This window comes from Heteronotia binoei, chromosome 1, assembly GCF_032191835.1.
Source record: "Heteronotia binoei isolate CCM8104 ecotype False Entrance Well chromosome 1, APGP_CSIRO_Hbin_v1, whole genome shotgun sequence".
Classification (NCBI taxonomy): Eukaryota; Metazoa; Chordata; class Lepidosauria; order Squamata; family Gekkonidae; genus Heteronotia; species Heteronotia binoei.
The window spans coordinates 159,521,802-159,541,158 of record NC_083223.1 but is presented as its reverse complement, the minus strand read 5'-3'; the positions used below and the strand labels follow the sequence as shown (position 1 = coordinate 159,541,158).

General features: G+C 47.8%; 1 protein-coding gene across 1 annotated transcript in view; it reads right to left on the bottom strand.

The window, feature by feature from the left end:
- RYR2 (ryanodine receptor 2) overlaps positions 1-19,357 on the bottom strand; it is a 757,628-nt gene that overhangs the window by 599,237 nt on the left and 139,034 nt on the right. Inside the window, exon 2 of the mRNA XM_060243352.1 lies at positions 498-617. Coding sequence (XP_060099335.1) covers positions 498-617 — 120 coding nt within the window. The remainder of the gene's footprint in view (positions 1-497; positions 618-19,357) is intronic.

Genomic DNA, 19,357 nt, shown 5'->3' with positions numbered 1-19,357 from the left:
CATTTTTTTTACTACTTAGCAATATGCGCATAACCACATAATGTTTAACCTATGTGCATGCGCATATGTGCATAATGCACACATGCGCTTAATAGTGGAGGGGGGAAGAACTGCATGGTGCAGTCGTATGGATGGCAGAAGACAGTTTCACCGCGGAGTGATTTGAATTGCAGTATGGCAGTCTGGTCAATAATATCCGGAACAAAGGTATTTGGAACAGAACCAGGTCAGTTTAACATGGACTCAACACGTTGTGTGAACAGGGCCAATATAAATCTCCCTTGATGCCAAATATCCTCGTTTTTTTTTTTGTATTCTGAAGTATTCAAAATTTGGCTTTTTGGTATTTTACCTTCAAATTATTTGTCTATATGAAAACTACATAGTGGAATATCTCAAGCTATAGATTAATATCTCAGAAGAAACCATGTAACATGATACAAGAAGAAATCTTTGGTTGATCAGTAATGTTTAGATCATAACATGGCTTGTGGTACCTTAGAATTTGACGTGGATTCCAAGAAGCAGAGCCTGTTGCCAAACCCTTCTGCAGCAAGGCACAATTTCTGTTGTTCTTTCTGAACAGTAGCAGTGCACTGCAGAACCACTTCATCATCCTATCAAATGACAAAGACAAAAAGATGAAAGCTTAAGACGTATTAACAAATATAAAAATAAAATCAAACATGAACAACAAAAATGAATTTTAGGGTAAGTTGGGGGGCTTTTTACTTCACTGAGAATCTGAGTAGTCATAGGGAATTATAGCAATGCAATAAGGTATTCTGTTTACCTATAAAACAAAACAAAAAATCCCCTGAACTGTATTATTATATATTAAAATGTTTAAAAGAGTTCAAAAGGGTTTAAAACAGAGAAGCTGCTCTGAGCTGTTCCTCATGATGAGCCCATTGTCTACAAGGAAAATGCCACATGTAGAAGTCTCTCATCTCTCTATGACTTCTTGCTGATGCTGAAGGAGGAGGTTTTCCTGGAGGCTTTTCTAGCTAGCTGCCCAGACTCTTCCCCAGAGAATCTGGACAGGGTACTGGAGGCCATGGCTGGGTGGTTGCAGCAGAACCACCTTTGAGGCTAATCTGGAAACTCCAGCTAGAGCAAAATATGGTAGTGCACCTGCTGACTGCATCATCTGTGTGGGCATACATTCAGCTGGTGCTACACCAATTACACTGGCTACCGATTGAGTACTGGATCCAATTCACAGTATTGGTATTTTCCTTTAAAGCCTTGCATGGCACTGGGAACAACATATCCAAGGAACCACCTCTCCCTATTTGTGCCCTGGAGAGCCTTGTGCCCTGCTGAACAAGGAATTACTGCTTAGCCTCAACCAGAGCCAGGATTTTTTCTGCCCTGGACCCAGCCTGGTGGAACATACTCCCATCAGAGATCAGGACCCTGTGGGACTTATTACCATTTTGCATGGCTTGTAAAATGGAGCTGTTCTGCCAGGCCTTTGGCTGAGGTGGCGGGCATCCAATAAAAACCTAGCCTCCCCTCCTGAATCTCACCACCTCTAGATGGCCCAATCAAGAAGACCTCAGAGACCCAATGGTACCAGCTTGGAAACTATGCACATTTATAAAGAGTGCAACCTGTTTTAAATTATGTTGTTTTCAACTGTTTTAAATTCCCTCATTAATGTTTGTATTTGGAAATATTCCATTTGGAAGCTGTTACTATGGAAAGCATTTTAAAGAGACATCCCTGCTTGAGAGTGGTCCTACAGACCCAATGAAATGAACCATAACCACTATTAAGAGTCTTGATAGACATACAATAAGATCTAGTCCAGATGGAAGAATTTCCATTTGAAAGCATGATGTTCTGGCCCCACTGCTTCAGATCAAAACCCAACTCCTGGAGGTCAGTGGAGCCCCAGGAACAGCATTTCAGGGGGCAATTTGGTTTACAATGATATATGGGATATGACACACACATTCCAGATGAAAATCCTTCCATCTGTGGAAATGTGCCAGTGGATTCAAGTCACTGTAATTAATAAGTATGGAGCCTTCTCACCAGCTTGGAGCAGTAGTGGAATTTTCAGGGGAAACCTGGAAGTAATGTCACACAGCTCTGGCAATTCTTAGAATAACACATCTCTTCTGTTTTTCCACAGAGGTGACATCATGGCACACATAACACCACATGCCCCCTCAAGTCCCTGTCCTCAAACTCATAGCCAGGCACAGGCCCACTCTGGCAACCCTATTAAGAAGACACTTTCATTTTCAAACTTTTCTTAATTGTGTTTAGAGTTTTCACTAGTACAGCACCAATATTTGATGTTTTCAATGAATTTTTCATAGTGGTCCCAAAATTCTTCCCTAATCAGTTATTTCATCAATAGATTACAATTTTGATTATTTTACCATTATGTTATTCTGTTCTTATTTGTTCACATTTATACATTACCATTGCTCAAAACATATCACAGCGACATTTTACCTGATGGTTACCAGACAAACAATAAAGAATGTTCTACTGTCTTCCCCAAACACCCTCCCATCAGGAAACAGGAGATCCCAGGAGCAATCTCTCATTTCCTGGTGGACAGAGGTGGACAACCATTTCTGGTCAACAAAGGGACTCTGCCAGATCATGGAAAACAGAACAACAAACCAGACCTACAGTGTGTAATAGGTAAAGAAAAACACAAACCTCAACACTGTGATGCCTGTTATAAATGCAAATTGATTGTCTAATTCCAATATTTTTATTACTTTTGCAAGAATAATTAAACGTATTCACACAGTCCATCAAAAGTCAAAGTGAAAAGTCCCTTGTTAATTTCACAATGGGTTGTTTTCTTCATAGAATTAATGCAGCTATGTGATCAATGGACCCACCTGAATATCACCAAAATGCAGCAATGCGACCAATGGACCCATTTCAAATCACCGAATTCTTCCTCAAAGTCACCTTGGTGTTTGGAACTACACAGATATGATGATAACTTTCAAAACATTCCTAAACTCACAGCCAAGTCATAAACCCCAACTCTAACAAAGCTTACCCAAAGCTCTTGACATATCTTCATGCGCTAACAAGCTAATCTGTCGTGTTGGCAAATGGGTTCTCAATCCACACTTTTTCTTTTCTCCTTAAATCAGCATATTCTAATTGAGCTATTACCACTGCCTGCAGCTGAGAGTGAAGCCTCCCATTCATCACATTCTAGTTAAAGGTACAGCATATATATAGCATTATACAGTTCACATAAATTAATGTAGGATATTACAGTACAAATTACTCCAAGTTACAGATGCAGCACATTACAAAGTGTTGCAATTCAGATATATGGAGAAAAATCAAAGGCTAAATTCATTTCATGTGGAGCCATGGTTTTAAACTTGTAAATAAAAATATTTATTTTTCTAATAATGTCCTTGTCACATATGTTTTATTAAAATAATGTGTTTCATGTTTGTATAAAACTAAGAATCTAATGTCTTCTGGCAAATGACTGGCACTCACAAAATGACTAACCATTGGCACCTCCATGATTTTATGTTTTATGCAAGATTCTGTTCCAGTATTCTAACTTCTATACTTCTGACAGTCAAACCTATATATATAATTTCTCACATGAACACTTAGCCAAATAAATGATTTTTTGGAATTCCAATTGCTAAAATATTTTAATTGCCATGTAAAACCTAATGAAGGATGTTTAAATTCTTTGCTTTCAATACATAATTCATATGCTGAACAACTAACACATTTGTGATTCTCAACTGACGTTATGAATCCTCCCTCTTAGGTTATCAGCAGGGTTGCCAGGCCCAATTCAAGAAATATCTGGGGACTTTGAGGGTGGAGCCAGGAGCAAGGTTGTGACAATCATAATTGAATTCCAAGGGAGTTCTGGCCATCACATTTGAAGGGACTGCACTCCTTTTAAATGTCTTCCCTCCTTTGGAAACAATGAAGGATAGGGGCACCTTCTCTGGGGGCTCATAGAACTGGACCCTCTGGTCCAATCTTTTTGAAATTTGGAGGGTGTTTTGAGGAGAGGTATTGGATGCTATGCTGAAAATTCGGTGCCTCCACCTCAAAACACAGCCCCCCAGAGCCCCACAGATCAATTCTTCATTATACCCTATGGGAATCTGTCTCCATAGGGTATAATGGAGTGCCTAGAAGACATTTCCTTCCTCCCCACCCCCCTGCTTCCTGATGACCCTGAAATGGGGGGAGGGCCTTCAAATCAGGGGATCCCCTGCCCCCAACTGGGTATTAAAGAAACAAATACTGTGATGTACTGGCTAACAATGTTTCATAAAACCATTTTAAAACCTTTATGAATTATCTTTTTATGCTTCACTAGACACATAATATTATCACAGAGGTTCATTCTCACATTCCAATATATTATAAGAAAGGTCCTATGAGCACCCGGATATAGGCTCATTTCGTCAATGGACTTCTTATAATATTGGAATGTGAAGTATCCCTTAGTCATAAAACTGAAGCCATGGTGGCAATTTCCAGCGTCCTGATTCAAGAAGAAGAAGAAGAAGAAGAAGAAGAAGATATTGGATTTATATCCCGCCCTCCACTCCGAAGAGTCTCAGAGCGGCTCACAATCTCCTTTACCTTCCTCCCCCACAACAGACACCCTGTGAGGTGGGTGGGGCTGGAGAGGGCTCTCACAGCAGCTGCCCTTTCAAGGACAACCTCTGCCAGAGCTATGGCTGACCCAAGACCATGCCAGCAGGTGCAAGTGGAGGAGTGGGGAATCAAACCCGGTTCTCCCAGATAAGAGTCCGCACACTTAACCACTACACCAAACTGGCTCTGATTCATTGCAGTCACTGGGACTGTACTGCACCAAGTATTGCATGACCCTCTGTCACCACTCCCCCGTCATTGGGTAGCCTCTCTGTGACCCGCCTACTGCTGGCCCAGTCAGGCCAGAACCTCATCAGAAGGCAACTGACCTTTGAGTGATACAGTTCTCTGCTGAGAAGTTCTCCAGGAGCCTTACTGATTACTACTGCCTCTCCCCAGTCCATCTCCCCTCCAAACCCCCCCCCCAATGCTGCCACTGTTTTGCTGCCTCCAACTAACACTCCCCCACCAAAGTTGCATTATATATATATATATATATATATATATATATATATATATATATATATATATATATATATATATATATATATATATATATATATATATATAATTTATAAATATGCCAGAAACTCCTCTTTATGGGGCAATATTCCACCTTTTCATTTACAGCACAGCCTGTGGTTGAATCCAATATGAACTAATATAATATGGCAGACATACTTGCTTAAGTAACATTGAACATTTAATAACTATATGTTGTTGTTCAGTTGCACAGCCGAGTCCGACTCTTTGCAACCCCATGGACCAAGTCACACCAGGCCCTCCTATCTTCCACCATCCTCCGAAGTCTGCTCAAATTTGTTAGTTACATCAGTAACACTGTCCAGCCATCTTTTGCCGTTCCCTTCTTCTTTTGCCTTCTGTCTTTCCCAGCATCAGGAACTTCTCCAGTGAGTGTTCCCTTCTCATTTGGTAGCCAAAGTATTTGAGCTTCAGCTTCAGCATCTGACCTTCAAGGGAACAGTCAGGATTGATTTCCCTTAGGACTGACTGATTTGATCTTCTTGCAGTCCAAGGGACTCTCAAGCTTCTTCTCCAGCATCACAGCTCGAAAGCATCTATTCTTCTGCACTCAGCCTTCCTTATAACTATATATACTGAAGCAAACACTGACAGAAAACAGTTAAATATTGTCAACGGACAGAAAAGGGATGTTTTATCACAATAGGGTGAGGGGGAAGTTCAGCACCAAAGAAATAGACTTTCTATATTCTATACTCTCTATACTCAAGCCTTCTTTCCACCTGCAAATACTCTTCACTCTTTCTATTCAAATTAGGTATTTCGGGCTGCTTGCTTTAAGAGGCAGAAAGCCATTTGAAGGCTCCCTTTTGCTTCCCCCCCTACACCTATAAGGAGAAGGGGGTGAAAGGTAGGCTTTTAATGGCTGCGTACCTTCCTGCTTGCTTCTTGGTTTCTTGCTATTTCTCTGTCCCCATCTTCATTCCTTCCTTTCCCTTTATTTTATTCCTTTCTCCCAAACTTTCACATAACTCTCACTTTATTCATTCCTCTCATTCTTTCTCTGTCTCTCTGTGTCTCTGGTTTTTTCTACACTTGAAAGGTAAAAGCAGCTGTGCGGGGGGTTAGCTTTTCCAAGCTGGGCTTCTCTTGCAAGGGAGGCCCAACTGGGAGGAAAACACATCCTGCCCAGCTGCTCTCACCTTCAGGGTGAAAGCAGCTGGGCAGGGTGTCAGCACTGCTTCTCTAAGCATGACTCAGAGGAGAACGCCTCTGCAGTGCACTCTTGGAGGTGCTCCACATCTCCAAGAACATACTGTGCAGGCCTAGTTTAGCCAGAGCCTGCTCAGCCATCCTTCCATGCAGTGTCTCCTGCTCTCTCCACAGACGGGAGTGCAGCAGCAGAGCAGGCATGGGGGGGCATGGGGAAGTTGCCAGCCTGGGGCACCAAGGCTCTAGCACTGGGCCTGCCTGCATCCCAGGCATGCAAAAGAGGCAGTGGTGACATGTGCACTGCTCAGAGGCTGCCTTCCTTTGCAAACAAACGCAGCCTTTGAGTGGCGGAGGGGCACCCCACCTCCCCCTTCACCTGCTTGGGTCCTGGGCAGGTGAAAGAGGTGGTGCACAGCAGCAATGTGCACACCACCATGAGAGGACGGGGTCCTTGCCTGGGGTAGCAGGACCCATGCCTGGCACATAGGAGTAGGCAAGGTTGGCAGTGGCCTGGGGCACCCCCTCCCCGCCACTCTCAGCTTAGAGCAGCTGGATGGTGTGTCAGCAGCACTCTCCACCGAGCCCAGCTTCCCTCACAAGGGAAGTTGGGCTCAGAGGAGAATGCATTCCACCTGGCTGCTTTCACCTTGAAAGTGAGAGCAGCCAAGTGGGGCATGTTCTTTTCCTCCAAGCATGTTCTTTTCCTCCAAGTTCGAAGTAGAAGAGTGCACCCACCCTGCCTAGATGCTCTTGCCCTTAAGTGGGGTGTCTTCTTCTCCTCTGAGCTCGGCTTTTCTTGCAAGGAGAAAGAGGTGGAATGTGGCAGCAATGTACATACTGCTGCGCAGGTGGTAGGGGTCTTTGCCTGGGGCAGCATCTCTCCCCTGCTCCAGGTTGTTTGTGACTCTGCCCACTTCTTCTCCTCCCCCTCCTGGAAAAAAAGCCCAGTTCTAACCAGACCCAAAGCAAAGCCCAATTTGGGTGGTTGGGAGTGTGTGTGTGACAGCAGCACTTTGACTGGGGTTTCAAACCCCCTCCCCCCACCACCACCTATGACTGGACAATCTTGAGAAACAGCTGAATTGAACTTCCAGCCTCTAGGAGTTATGTAAAAGTAAAACTCCACAAAAGGTGAGGAATTCAGTTGTTTGGAATTCTGTTCGGATCCCAGATCTTCAGGCTCCACCTGGAGATTGGCTATCCTAGGCCTGGCAGCATCCTCTGGCTGACTTGATGTCACCCGGCTGGCATGATTTAACTAGGCCCGGCTGCTTGCTCCTGTTCAGCAGTAGTTAGCTGTTGCCAACTCCAGGCTGGGAAATTCCTGGATATTTGGTGGGTGGGGCCTGGAGAGGGTGAGTTCAAGAAAGGGTGGGACCTCAGCCAGGTACCTAGCCATTTCTGCCTGGAGGACCATTGTTGCCAATCTCCAGATGAGGGCTGTGTCATTATACCCCGCTGAAGTAGCTCGCTTCCTGCTTTTGTCCCCATTTTGGAGAAAGACTGTACTTTTACTAGGTAGATGCTATGGAGCGGGGGGTGGGGAGAAAATGGAAAACTGAAATCAGATAAATTCCCCTACAGAAAATACCTGCCTTGAGGTGCATACTCTATAATACAACCATGCCAGGCCAAAAAAAAAAAATCATGCCACAAGCTTACACTGATGCCAAATACCACAAGTCTGGATATGACAGGAAAAAGTGGCAACAATATACTGCAAACAAAAGGAATTGTGTGTTTCAGTGTCTGTGTGATCGTTGTCATGCTCCCCCTGCAACCCCCCCCCCCCCCCCCCCATTATTCTTCCTTCTCGGAAGCTAGCTGGGTGATTTTGGGCCAGTCACAAACTTTCAACCTAACCTAACTTACAAGGTTATGCAGATCGAAGTGGGGAGATGAGAATAATGTAAACTGCTTTGGTCTTCCCCCCCACCAGTGTGAAGAAAAAATGTCCTTTTCCTAAGTAGAAGCTGCAGGGAGGGGGAAAGCAATGGAAAGCTGAAAGAGGGACAGATAAAGGGAAGGAAATACAGTTGCCAACTCCAGGTTAAGAAATTCCTGGAGATGTAAGGGGTGGAGTTTGAGGAGGGATGAGACCTCAGACAGATGTAATGCCATTTCCTCTTGGGTGAAGAAATGGTGAGGGATGAAGGTGAGGGATGGAGATCATTCAGAATTACAACTGTTCACTAGATGACAGACACCACCTCCCCTTCAGGTGGGGGTGGAGTGCATGCCTTCACTTGGGTGGGTGGAAGACAGCAAGGGGGGGCAATCACACAGAGCCTCTTTCTAGAGCCCGTTGTATTTTTCTTCACAATGGGCCTTATTACTAGTAAAAAGATAATTCATAAAGGTTTTTAAATGGTTTTATTAAACATTGTTGGCCAGTACATCACAGTATTTGTTTCTTTCATTGCCTGTCTTATTAACTGTGATCCCTTTTTGTTGATTACCAACTGGGGATTGGCAAGTCTAGTTATCAGGCCAGATTAAGCACATCATCTATAAACATTGGAAGTAGGGTTGCCAATCCCCAAGTGGGGGCAGGGGATCCCCCGGTTTGGAGGCCCTCCACCCGCTTCAGGGTCATCAGAAAGCGGGGGGAGGGGAGGGAAATGTCTGCTGGGAACTCTATTATTCCCTATGGAGATTTATTCCCATAGAAAATCATGGAGAATTGATCTGCGGGTATCTTGGGCTCTGGTGGGGCTGTTTTTTGGGATAGAGGCACCAAATTTTCAGTATAGCATCTAGCATCGAAGTTGGTGAGGGGTCTGGAGACCAAGTCGTATGAGGAAAGGTTGAAAGAGCTGGGGATGTTTAGCCTGAAGAAGAGGTGGCTGAGAGGTGATATGATCACCATCTTCAAGTACTTGAAAGGCTGTCATATAGAGGATGGTGTGGAATTGTTTTCTGTGGCCCCAGAAGGTAGGACCAGAACCAGTGGGTTGAAATTAAATCAAAAGGGTTTCCAGCTCAACATTAGGAAGAACTTCCTGACCGTTAGAGTGATTCCTCAGTGGAACAGGTTCCTTGGGAGGTGGTGGGCTCTCCTTCCTTGGAGGTTTTAAAACAGAGGCTAGATGGCCATCTGACAGCGATGACGATCCTGTGAATTTAGGGGGAAGTGTTTGTGAGTTTCCTGCATTGTGCAGGGTTGGACTAGATGACCCTAGAGGTTCCTTCCAACTCTATGATTCTCTTTCTACCTTGTAAAACATTTACAGGCTCTGTGTAGAAGAAGAAGAAGAAGATATTGGATTTATATCCCGCCCTCCACTCCGAAGAGTCTCAGAGCGGCTCACAATCTCCTTTACCTTCCTCCCCCACAACAAACACCCTGTGAGGTGGGTGGGGCTGGAGAGGGCTCTCACAGCAGCTGCCCTTTCAAGGACAACCTCTGCCAGAGCTATGGCTGACCCAAGGCCATGCTAGCAGGTGCAAGTGGAGGAGTGGGGAATCAAACCCGGTTCTCCCAGATAAGAGTCCGCGCACTTAACCACTACACCAAACTGGTACAATAGAATCTTGCAATGCAGGAATACCACAACAATGTTGATCATACTGCCATAATAATCACTGCATCTTGCAAGTGTTCTACACTGAACAAATCCCTGATTATAGCAGCACAATTCTGACACATATATATAATCAATAACTGTAAGAACATATGGCATACCTGGGGTGTGTGGCACCAAGCTAAGCAAGATGGACACCTAATTTGCTCACTTTCCCACCCCACTGCCAATAAATCATATTTAGAGCATGACTCCCATATGGGCAAAAATGGCAAGGATAAAAAGAAAAACACATATACAAAACCTTCAGGCAGCCCAATCACCCAGTGACTGACTACTTAAAAAAATAAGAAAAAAATTATTGAGAGTAAAAGTCAAAACTGAAATCAAAATGGCAACAGCAGAAATTAGTAACTCAGAAGAACTGGTGCCCCTGAATAAAACAGAATTTTTGGAGATGAAAGATAGAATCTTCTTTTACTGATAGCAATTCAATCCCAATTAACAGAAATCATCAAGACAATGGGAAAAGTACAGAAAAATGCTGAAACGGCAATGACACTGGCAAAAACAACACAAGAAGAAACTAGAGCGCTACAAATGGAGAATGAACAGTTGAAAATTAAACAAATCCAAACAGAAACACAATTTTCAAAGCCTACAGGATGGGATTCCCTAAGAACTCACAAAGAAAAGGTCCCAAGAATACAGTAGTTTCCTTGATGGACTATAGACTTCATAAAAAGCTTCTTTCAGAGGCTGACTTATAAAGAAATAGAAACATTTCCAGATTTTCCACTGGAAGCAATTGGAAGACAAAAGGAATTAAAACCTATAGTAAGTCAACTGTAAGCAGCAAATCAAAAATACAGATGGAATGGACCTCTAATGTTGCAAGTACTATATAAGGGACCAGGGGTCATTTTGTAAAAAAAATAGGTGGTGGAGCTCATCCAGAAATTGTTCTGCAGCTGCACCTACTATTCAATGGACAAGGAGGTGGAACTCTCAGAATGAGGAGGTGGAACTCTCAGAAAGGTTCAGGAGCTGCACTCCTGTGAGCTCCCACTGAATCCGAGGCCTTAAGAGACTGAGATATCAAGCTACAGATTTAGAATCTGAACTGAAGATGTTAAAAAAAAAACCCTTGGGATTCAGCAACCCATGGATACCAATAAAAAACTTTTAAAGAGAAAATTGATCCTCACTTCAACTCCACCTCATGACAGCAAAATGCCTGTGCCAGCATGGAAGAAATATGCTACAATTTGGGGTGAACTAAGAATAGAGTTGCTTAAAAATATTATATCATCTATATTAATAATTCTCTTGCGGACATTCCATGCACTCCACAAATGATTGGCCCATCAAAGCTCAGTCAGAGTCTCTGGCCTCCCATTGGCTGACTCCCCTGCTCCTGCCTTTACTCAGGCTCTGGAATGCTGAACAAACTGCCAGAAGCTGACTTACCTCAGAGACAGCCACATCTCTTAGCTCTTCTCTGTCAACTGGTTTCAGAAAGGGCTGCAGAGCTCCTGTGGCCTCACAAAAGGCCCTATCAACAGCCCACACAGAGGGTCTCTCAGCACACACAGCCTCAGAAGGCCACTACAATAGCCAGGGAGCCTGGCACCACCTCAGAGGGCATGGCTGTCCCACCTTGACTGTCTTTAACTCCCTCTCTCCCTCCTCCCCTCAGCCTCGCCCCAAGATGGTTGTCTGAGAAAGAGATAGGGAAGCCTCACAGGGTGGTTGTTCCGATCAAAGGGGGGAGAGAAATAAGGAGAATGAGGTCAGCCCCCCACCACCACACACACTGTGAAGAAAGACTATCCTTTTCCTTAGAGGCTGCAGGGTTACCAGCTCCAGGTCAGGATATTCCAGATAGCAGAGATCAGCTCCCCTTGAGGGGGGGGGGGGCGGAATTAATGCCTTCACTTAGGTGGATCGGAAAACAGCAAGGCTGGGGGGGGGCACTTTCCCAGAGGCCTTTAGTGGTACGTTTCCAGGTTGCTGGGAAATTCCTAAGGGATCACTACAGGCCTATAAGAGAAAGACAGGTTGCTTACCTGTAACTGTAGATCTTCGAGTGGTCATCTGTGCATTCACACTCATGGGATAGTGCGCTTGCGCCGATCCCCGAATCGGTATCTGAAAAGCCCGGGATTTTTCTGCGCTCGGCGCCACTGGACATGCGCAGGCGTCCCAATGCGCATGCTCACCGGCGCCCGCGCGGGGATCCTGCCAGTTCCTTCCTGACCACTGGAAGCTCCATACTGGAGGGAGACCGTCAGCAGTGAGGAAGGAGGGCGGGTAGTGTGAATGCACAGATGACCACTCGAAGATCTACAGTTACAGGTAAGCAACCTGTCTATCTTCTTCGTGGTCTCTGTGCTTCACACTCATGGGAGATTAGCAAGCAAAGCATACCTGGAGGTGGGAAGACGGTCAACCTGAAGAAACAGCTTGCAGCACCGCAGCTCCCAACCGAGTCCTCTGCTGAGCATGCACGTCCAGCGCGTAGTGCTTCATGAAGGCATGCGGAGAAGACCAGGTAGCCGCCTTGCAGACATCGGAAAGGGACACACCCTTCAGGAATGCCACCGACGTGGCCATCGCCCTAGTGGAGTGTCCACGAACAGGTCCAGGTAAAGGCTTCTTTGCCAACAAATAACAAAGTTTAATCGTCTCAGTAAGCCACTTGGAAAGTCTCTGAGATGAAATCTTGGACCCTAACTTGGGGGCAGAGTAGGAGACAAAAAGCTGATTGTCCTTACGAAAACCCCGTGAACGATTCAAATAAAACAGGAGGGCACGCTTAACATCTAACACGTGCAACCTACGTTCCTCATCGGAGGAAGGACTAGGGTAAAACGTGGGTAACCAAACTTCTAAGTTAAGGTGGAATTTGGAAACCACCTTGGGGAGAAAAGTGATGTCCGGAGCCAGGGAGACCCCTGACTCCCTAAAGGCAAGGTAGGGGTAGTCACAGCGCATCGCCGTGAGCTCCCCCGCACGACGTGCTGAGGTAATGGCAACCAAAAATGCAGTCTTCCAAGACAAAAGTTGTAAGGAACATGTTGCCATGGGTTCAAAGGGACGACGAGTCAACTTGTCCAGAACCAGAGTCAAGTCCCACAACTGTGGGGGGGATCTAGAAGGGGGGTGAAGGCGAAACAGTCCCTTCATGAACCTCTTGGAATGAGGGTGAGCGAAAACAGAGTAGCCCTCTACTGAACCATGGAAAGCAGAGATAGCTGCCAAATAAACCTTGATGGAGGAGAATACCAGCCCCTCATCCACCAAGGATAAAAGAAACTCAAAAATTGCTGGAAGCCCAACAAAATCAGGCGGGCTAGGAGAGGCAGCCACAAAGTTACTAAATTTCTTCCACTTCCTCTCGTAAGAGGCACGAGTGGAAGGCTTCCTGCTGCTTTGGAGGACTTGCTGGACCCTGGTGGAAAAACCTACTGGTCGATGAACCACGCCGTCAACTTCAGGTGAGGCACGTTGTGGTGGAGTACGTGCCCGCCCTGGGCCGACAACAGGTCCGGATCCGTCGGTAAAAGACCCCTGGTAAAAGACCCCCATAGACTGCTGGAGCAGGATCGAGAACCAGCTCTGACGGGGCCACCAAGGAGTCACCAGGATACAACGTGGCTTCTCCTGTACTAACTTGTGGACTACCCTTGTCAGTAAAGGCAAGGGTGGGAACATGTAAAGGAACCAGCCCCCCCACTGAAGTAGGAGTCCGTCTCCCAACGAGGCTGAATCCGCACCTCCCCCGGCACAGAACAAGGGGCACTTTTTGTTCTCCGCTGTGGCGAAGACATCTAGCTGTGGGTACCCCCAACGCTGGAACACCGGCTCCAGAAACCGCCATTGCAGTTCCCATTCGTGTGGGAGAGCTCCACCCCTGCTGAGAGAGTCTGCCTGAATGTTGAGGACCCCCGGCAGGTGTGTTGCCTTCAGAAAAATGTCCCACTGGAGGCACTCCGTCCAGAGATCCATCGCTAGTGAGCACAGTCTGCGGGACACTGTCCCCCCCTGTCTGTTTATATAACACAGGGCAGTGGTGTTGTCCGTAAGCAGTGCCACAGTCTTCCCCGCTAACAGAAGGTGGAAGGAGCGGAGGGCGAAGTGAACCGCCAGCAGTTCCAGGTAATTTATATGGCACCGACTCAGTTTTGGAGGCCACTGGCCCCCCACACATAGGTCTTCCAGGTGAGCTCCCCACCCCCACATGGAAGCATCTGTAGCTATAGTCACGGTAGGGGTTGGTAGATGAAAGGGAACCCCTTGACAGATGTTGCTCTCCAATCCCCACCATTGCAGAGATTGGATAGTCCCAGGTGGGATGGAAAACCTCTTTCAAGGCGAGTCTCTGAGAGGACGAAAATGACGTAAGAACCACAGTTGCAGTCCTCTCATTCGCAGTCTTGCGAAACGTAGCACGCTTGTCGTCGCAGCCATCAGCCCCAGCATCCGCTGGAGCTGCTGAGCCGTGCCCCACTGCCGCCTTTGAAGAAGCTGTACCAGATTGATGATGTCCTTCGCTCTCTGCGAAGGAAGGAATGCTCGGTGTTGATCTGTGTTCAGCAAAGCCCCTATGAATTGAACTGTCCTTGATGGAGTCAGATGGGACTTCTCCAGGTTGACCTGCAATCCCAGGGTGCCGAGAAGACGCAGAGTGATGGCAATATGCGTTGTCAAACTCTCCTTCGACTTCGCCACAAGAAGCCAGTCGTCGATGTATGGGAAGACGACAACTCCCTGAAGACGAAGGTGGGCAGCCACCACACTCATCAGCTTTGTGAACACCCGAGGAGCGGTAGACAGACCAAACGGCAGGGCCCTGAACTGGAAGTGCCGAGCACCCACTGCAAACCTTAGGAAACGCCTGAACGCAGGGTGGATGCTGACATGAAAGTAGGCATCCTTGAGGTCCAGGGTCGCCATCCAATCTCCCTGATTGATGAGAGGCAGGATAGTCTGCAGGGTAGCCATTCTGAACTTCTGGTACAGAATGAATTTGTTCAGACTCCGAAGGTCCATGATAGGCCTCAAACCCCCGTCCCGTTTGGGGACCAGGAAATAATGGGAGTAGAAGCCTCCTGTCCTGGCCTCCGGCGGAACTACCTCTATGGCTTGTTTCTGTAGGAGGTTGTTCACCTCCGCCAGCAGAGGTGGGGAAGGGGGAGTGGTAACTACCACGGACTGGTTTGGGGTCTGAACAAACTCTATTTTGTAGCCCTCTTTTACGATGGACAGTGCCCACCTGTCTGTGGAGATCAACTCCCAGGCAGGCAGGAAGGGGCGTAGGCAGATGGAAGAGCCAACAGTGGGAGCGGTGATGCATGCTTGCAGGAAGTCAAACCCCCTGCTTCTGGGGACGAGCCCCCTTAGACTTGTTGGAGGACTGGGCCCCGTAGCGGTTCCTGCCGTTACCAGAGTAAGAGGGTCGTTCAGGCTGTGCAGGCCGGGGACGCCATTGTTCAGGGGAGAACCTTTGATAGGGCTTCTTGGTCCAGGGCTTAGGCCACTGCTTGGACCTAGAAGTTTTGGGGGTGGATTGGACGCCCAAGTTCTTGGAGGTCTTGACGCTCTTATCAAACTCTTGCAGCGCCGTGTCAGTTGTGGTGCCCGTCACCCTCAAAGGAGCCCGTCACCCTCAAAAGGCAGGTCCTCGATGAAGGTTTTTGTGTCTTGGTGGAGTGCCGTAGACCGAAGCCAGGAGTGACGCCTAATGCAGACTGCAGAGGTGATCTGTTTGGCTGAGGCTTCCACCATGTGTTTCGCTGCAGCCAGTTGTTGTCTGGCCACAGCGAGACCTTCTTGCTGTAACTTAGTTGCAGCGGCCCTTTTGTCCTCACCTAGAGAAGAGAGGAACGGGGCAAGTTGTTCCAACACGGCATACTGATACCTAGCCATGCAGGCTGCATAGTTAGATATTTTTATGCCGAGTGCCCCAGCTGAGTAGACCTTGCGGCCCATTCCGCCGATCTTCCTCCCTTCTTTGTCCGGTGGAGAGGAGTGAACCTTCCTGGCCTTCGAGGAGGAGGAGACTACCACCGAGTTGGGACGTGGATGGGTGAATAAGAACTCAGCCCCAGTCTCCTGAACCCTGTACATGTGGTCCAGCCGCTTGGATGACACCGGCGTCGAAGGTTTGCTCCAAGGTTCCTTGACCACTTGAAGGATCACCTTGGTAACTGGCAACGCGACCGCAGTGGACGTGTTCTTTTGCATTATAACGAACACGTTGTTGTCCACTACGGGTTCTGGCTGGGTCACAGGCAGTCGGAGGGTGGCCGCGATGCGTTTCACGAGGTCCCCATAAGACTTTAGATCCTCCGATGGCGAAATCGGAAGATCCTCAGCCGTCTGGGAGACCGGTGAAGGCTCTAAGTCCTGAACTTCGCCGTCCGACTCCGATGAAGAGTCTTGATGGGTGGAGTGCTCTGACAGGATCGGGGTCGACTCTCGCGGTGGCAGCTGAATCGGCGGTGGTCGACGCGGAGCTTCAACCGGAACTAACTGTCGATCCGGGAGGACCGACACCGATGCCGACGCCTTCCTGGATCGGTGCGAGACCCTCGACATGGAGGAGTATTCCGATGCTCGCTCCCAGTCCTGGTAGTCCTCCGGGTGCCGATGACAGGAGTCATACAAAGAGTAGGGCGATTGCCACCTGCGTTGCTCCCATGGTGGTATCGGGAAGCATTGAGGCGCATGAAACCGCTCCGGTTCAAGTCTGTCCCGGGGTCTGAACGGGACCGACGGGACTACCGGTGCCGACTGTTCCACCTCCGAGGTCGATTCGCTAGCCGACCGTCGACGGGACCCAGAAGATGACGAGTGCTGGGTCAGGTCGATCTCCGGCTCCTGCTCCGATGCCGACAGACGCTGCTGACTCACAGGGCTTCGGCGTGGAGAGGCCATAATCTTCTTCGGCGGTTTAGGGATCGCCGACGCCGGTGTACTGACCGACAGGGAAGGAGTGCGGGGCCGCTTCCGCTTCTCCTTCGATTTCGCCTTCTTAGGAGCTCGGGTCCCCGAGTCCTCTCGGCGTTTCTTAGCGGGCGTATCCACCGAGCCCTCGCGGGAACGTTTTGTGGAGCCACGCTCTTCCGGCAGATCGGGCAAAGTCAGTATCGGAGCAGCATCAGCCGATGCAAGCTCCTGTGCCGGGGCGTCGGTCGATTTCGGTACCGATGACTCCATCGGTCTATGAGGCCGAAGCGCCGACTCGATGAGTGCCGCCGATAAACGAGCCACCCGATTTTTTCTGGTCTGCTTCGAGAAGCGGAGACAGTGTGGGCAGGATTCTACTCGGTGCGCTTCTCCCAGGCACAACAGGCACAGGGAATGGCCGTCCGGAGGGGCGATCTTCTTTCCACAAGCATGGCAGCGCTTGAAAAACCCCCAGCGACTTTCCATAGAAAAAAGCCGCACAAAAAACTACTCAGAATGATCTGAGAGAAAACGGGGGAAAGCGGGAGCGAAGCACCCCAAGGGGCAGTTCACCAGACAAACAAAGAACGCTTTTTTTTTTTTAAACTAACACTAACTATACTAAACTATTAATTTAACTAACTAGCTAACAACAATAAACGGGCTAGACGAGAAAAAGGCAAAGCCAAGAATTCTCACCGACCGGAGAAACGGAAAGGAAACCTCTCAGCGCAGCGGTCAGAAAGGAACTGGCGAGATCCCCGCGCGGGCGCTGGTGAGCATGCGCATTGGGATGCCTGCGCATGCCCAGTGGCGCCGAGCGTGGAAAAATCCCGGGCTTTTCAGATACTGATTCGGGGATCGGCGCAAGCGCACTATCCCATGAGTGTGAAGCACAGAGACCACGAAGAAGATAGGAATGTTATCCCCAAATTTCAAGTCTCTAGGTCCAGGGATTTGGGTTGGGGCTTGATTTGTAGGTCAGGAGACTTGTCTTTATATATAGATTTAGATATATATCCATATATATCCTTAATAATAAAACCATTGTTTGAAACCTGAGCTCCAACAATCATTGGCTCATCACCCGTCACTCCGCACCTCTGCACACCTATTAGCTCACTCTCTTGTCCCCCACCCACATCAGGCCCAGAACATTGGAAACAACTGTCAATACCCTCACATATGTTCTTGCCTCTGACAGGCACACATATCAGAAACTTTGGTGGTTCATCTGCCTCAGAAGTCCTCACAAATGATTCCTGCTATTCTGCAGCCTCCTGAACTGCCTCCAGGCCACCAACAGCTACGTGGCTCTGCTAGCCAAAAACACCGTGCAGCCCACCACCACCACCAATGACCTTAAGCCCTCAGAGCAGCTACTGCTGTCCTGCACTCTCACAAACAGCCTCCAGTCCAGTGAGTACCTCAGCTGACACCTAAACAGCCCACACAGGGGCTGACAACAGCACCTAGCCCCTCTCTCTCACACAAACACCCTTAGCAGACGTCACACAGGGCCCTGCTGCTCTGCCACACACTCCACACCTTCACTGCCAACACCACTCTGACTCCCTCTGCAAGGCCCTCAAATCAGCCCTCCAGGCTGCCACCTGCCCTCGACTGCCTTCTATGTTCAAGCAGCACCGACCACCCTCCCCTGCCCTTCCAAGGCTGCTCTCACAGCCTAGCTCCTGTATGTCCACCTCCAACATGGCCTCAGAGCTGCTGCCACAAAAGCCCTCTCCTGACCCCTCGATAGCACACAACACCTTCCAAAGGGACTCTCCCAATGCATCCCAACAACTCCTCACCAGCCCAGCCTCTACCAAGGTACACAGCAACTGCTGGAGCCACTAATGCCTGTGTCAACCAGACTAAGGGGTGGGGGGGGGGGGCACTACCGTGCTGGATGGCCCAACAAGGATTTTGTGCTGAGAAGGGAGAGATTTGGTCTCTGATGAGAAATGCTTTACCTTGCACAACACAGGCAGGGGCTGTGCCTTGAGGATGGAGCCAGGCCATTGGGGGGGGCAGCTTTTGACAATGCATTGCACAGCCAGGATACTGTGTGGGTGGGGCGAAACACGCCACATCACCAGCCTCTGCACAAAATCCCATTAATACCTCCAATAGTGGTTACAAGGGAAAAAAGAACATATGGTGTACTTTAAGTATTTCAAGCTGCACCACATATGCTTCACTAATATTAATGCTTCTATATGGTTTGTTTAAAGTAAATCAGGGTGAACTGATTATCCAAAGTCTCCATTGGAACCTTTCCTGTCAAAGTAATGAAAAATAGAACCAAATTGATCTTTACAATTTTTCAGACCTTTGGAATATCTGATAATAGACACAACAGTAAACATATGGCAGCTATCTTTTAATTCTATATGGCTACAGCAACAGAAATGTTATTGTTAATATAGGTTCATATAATGTTTGTTTCATCATTAGAACTAATTTTATAACCCCTGTAGAGGTGGAAATATTTCCAAAACACAAAAATCGAACTAATGGACATTCAGGACACAACAAAAATA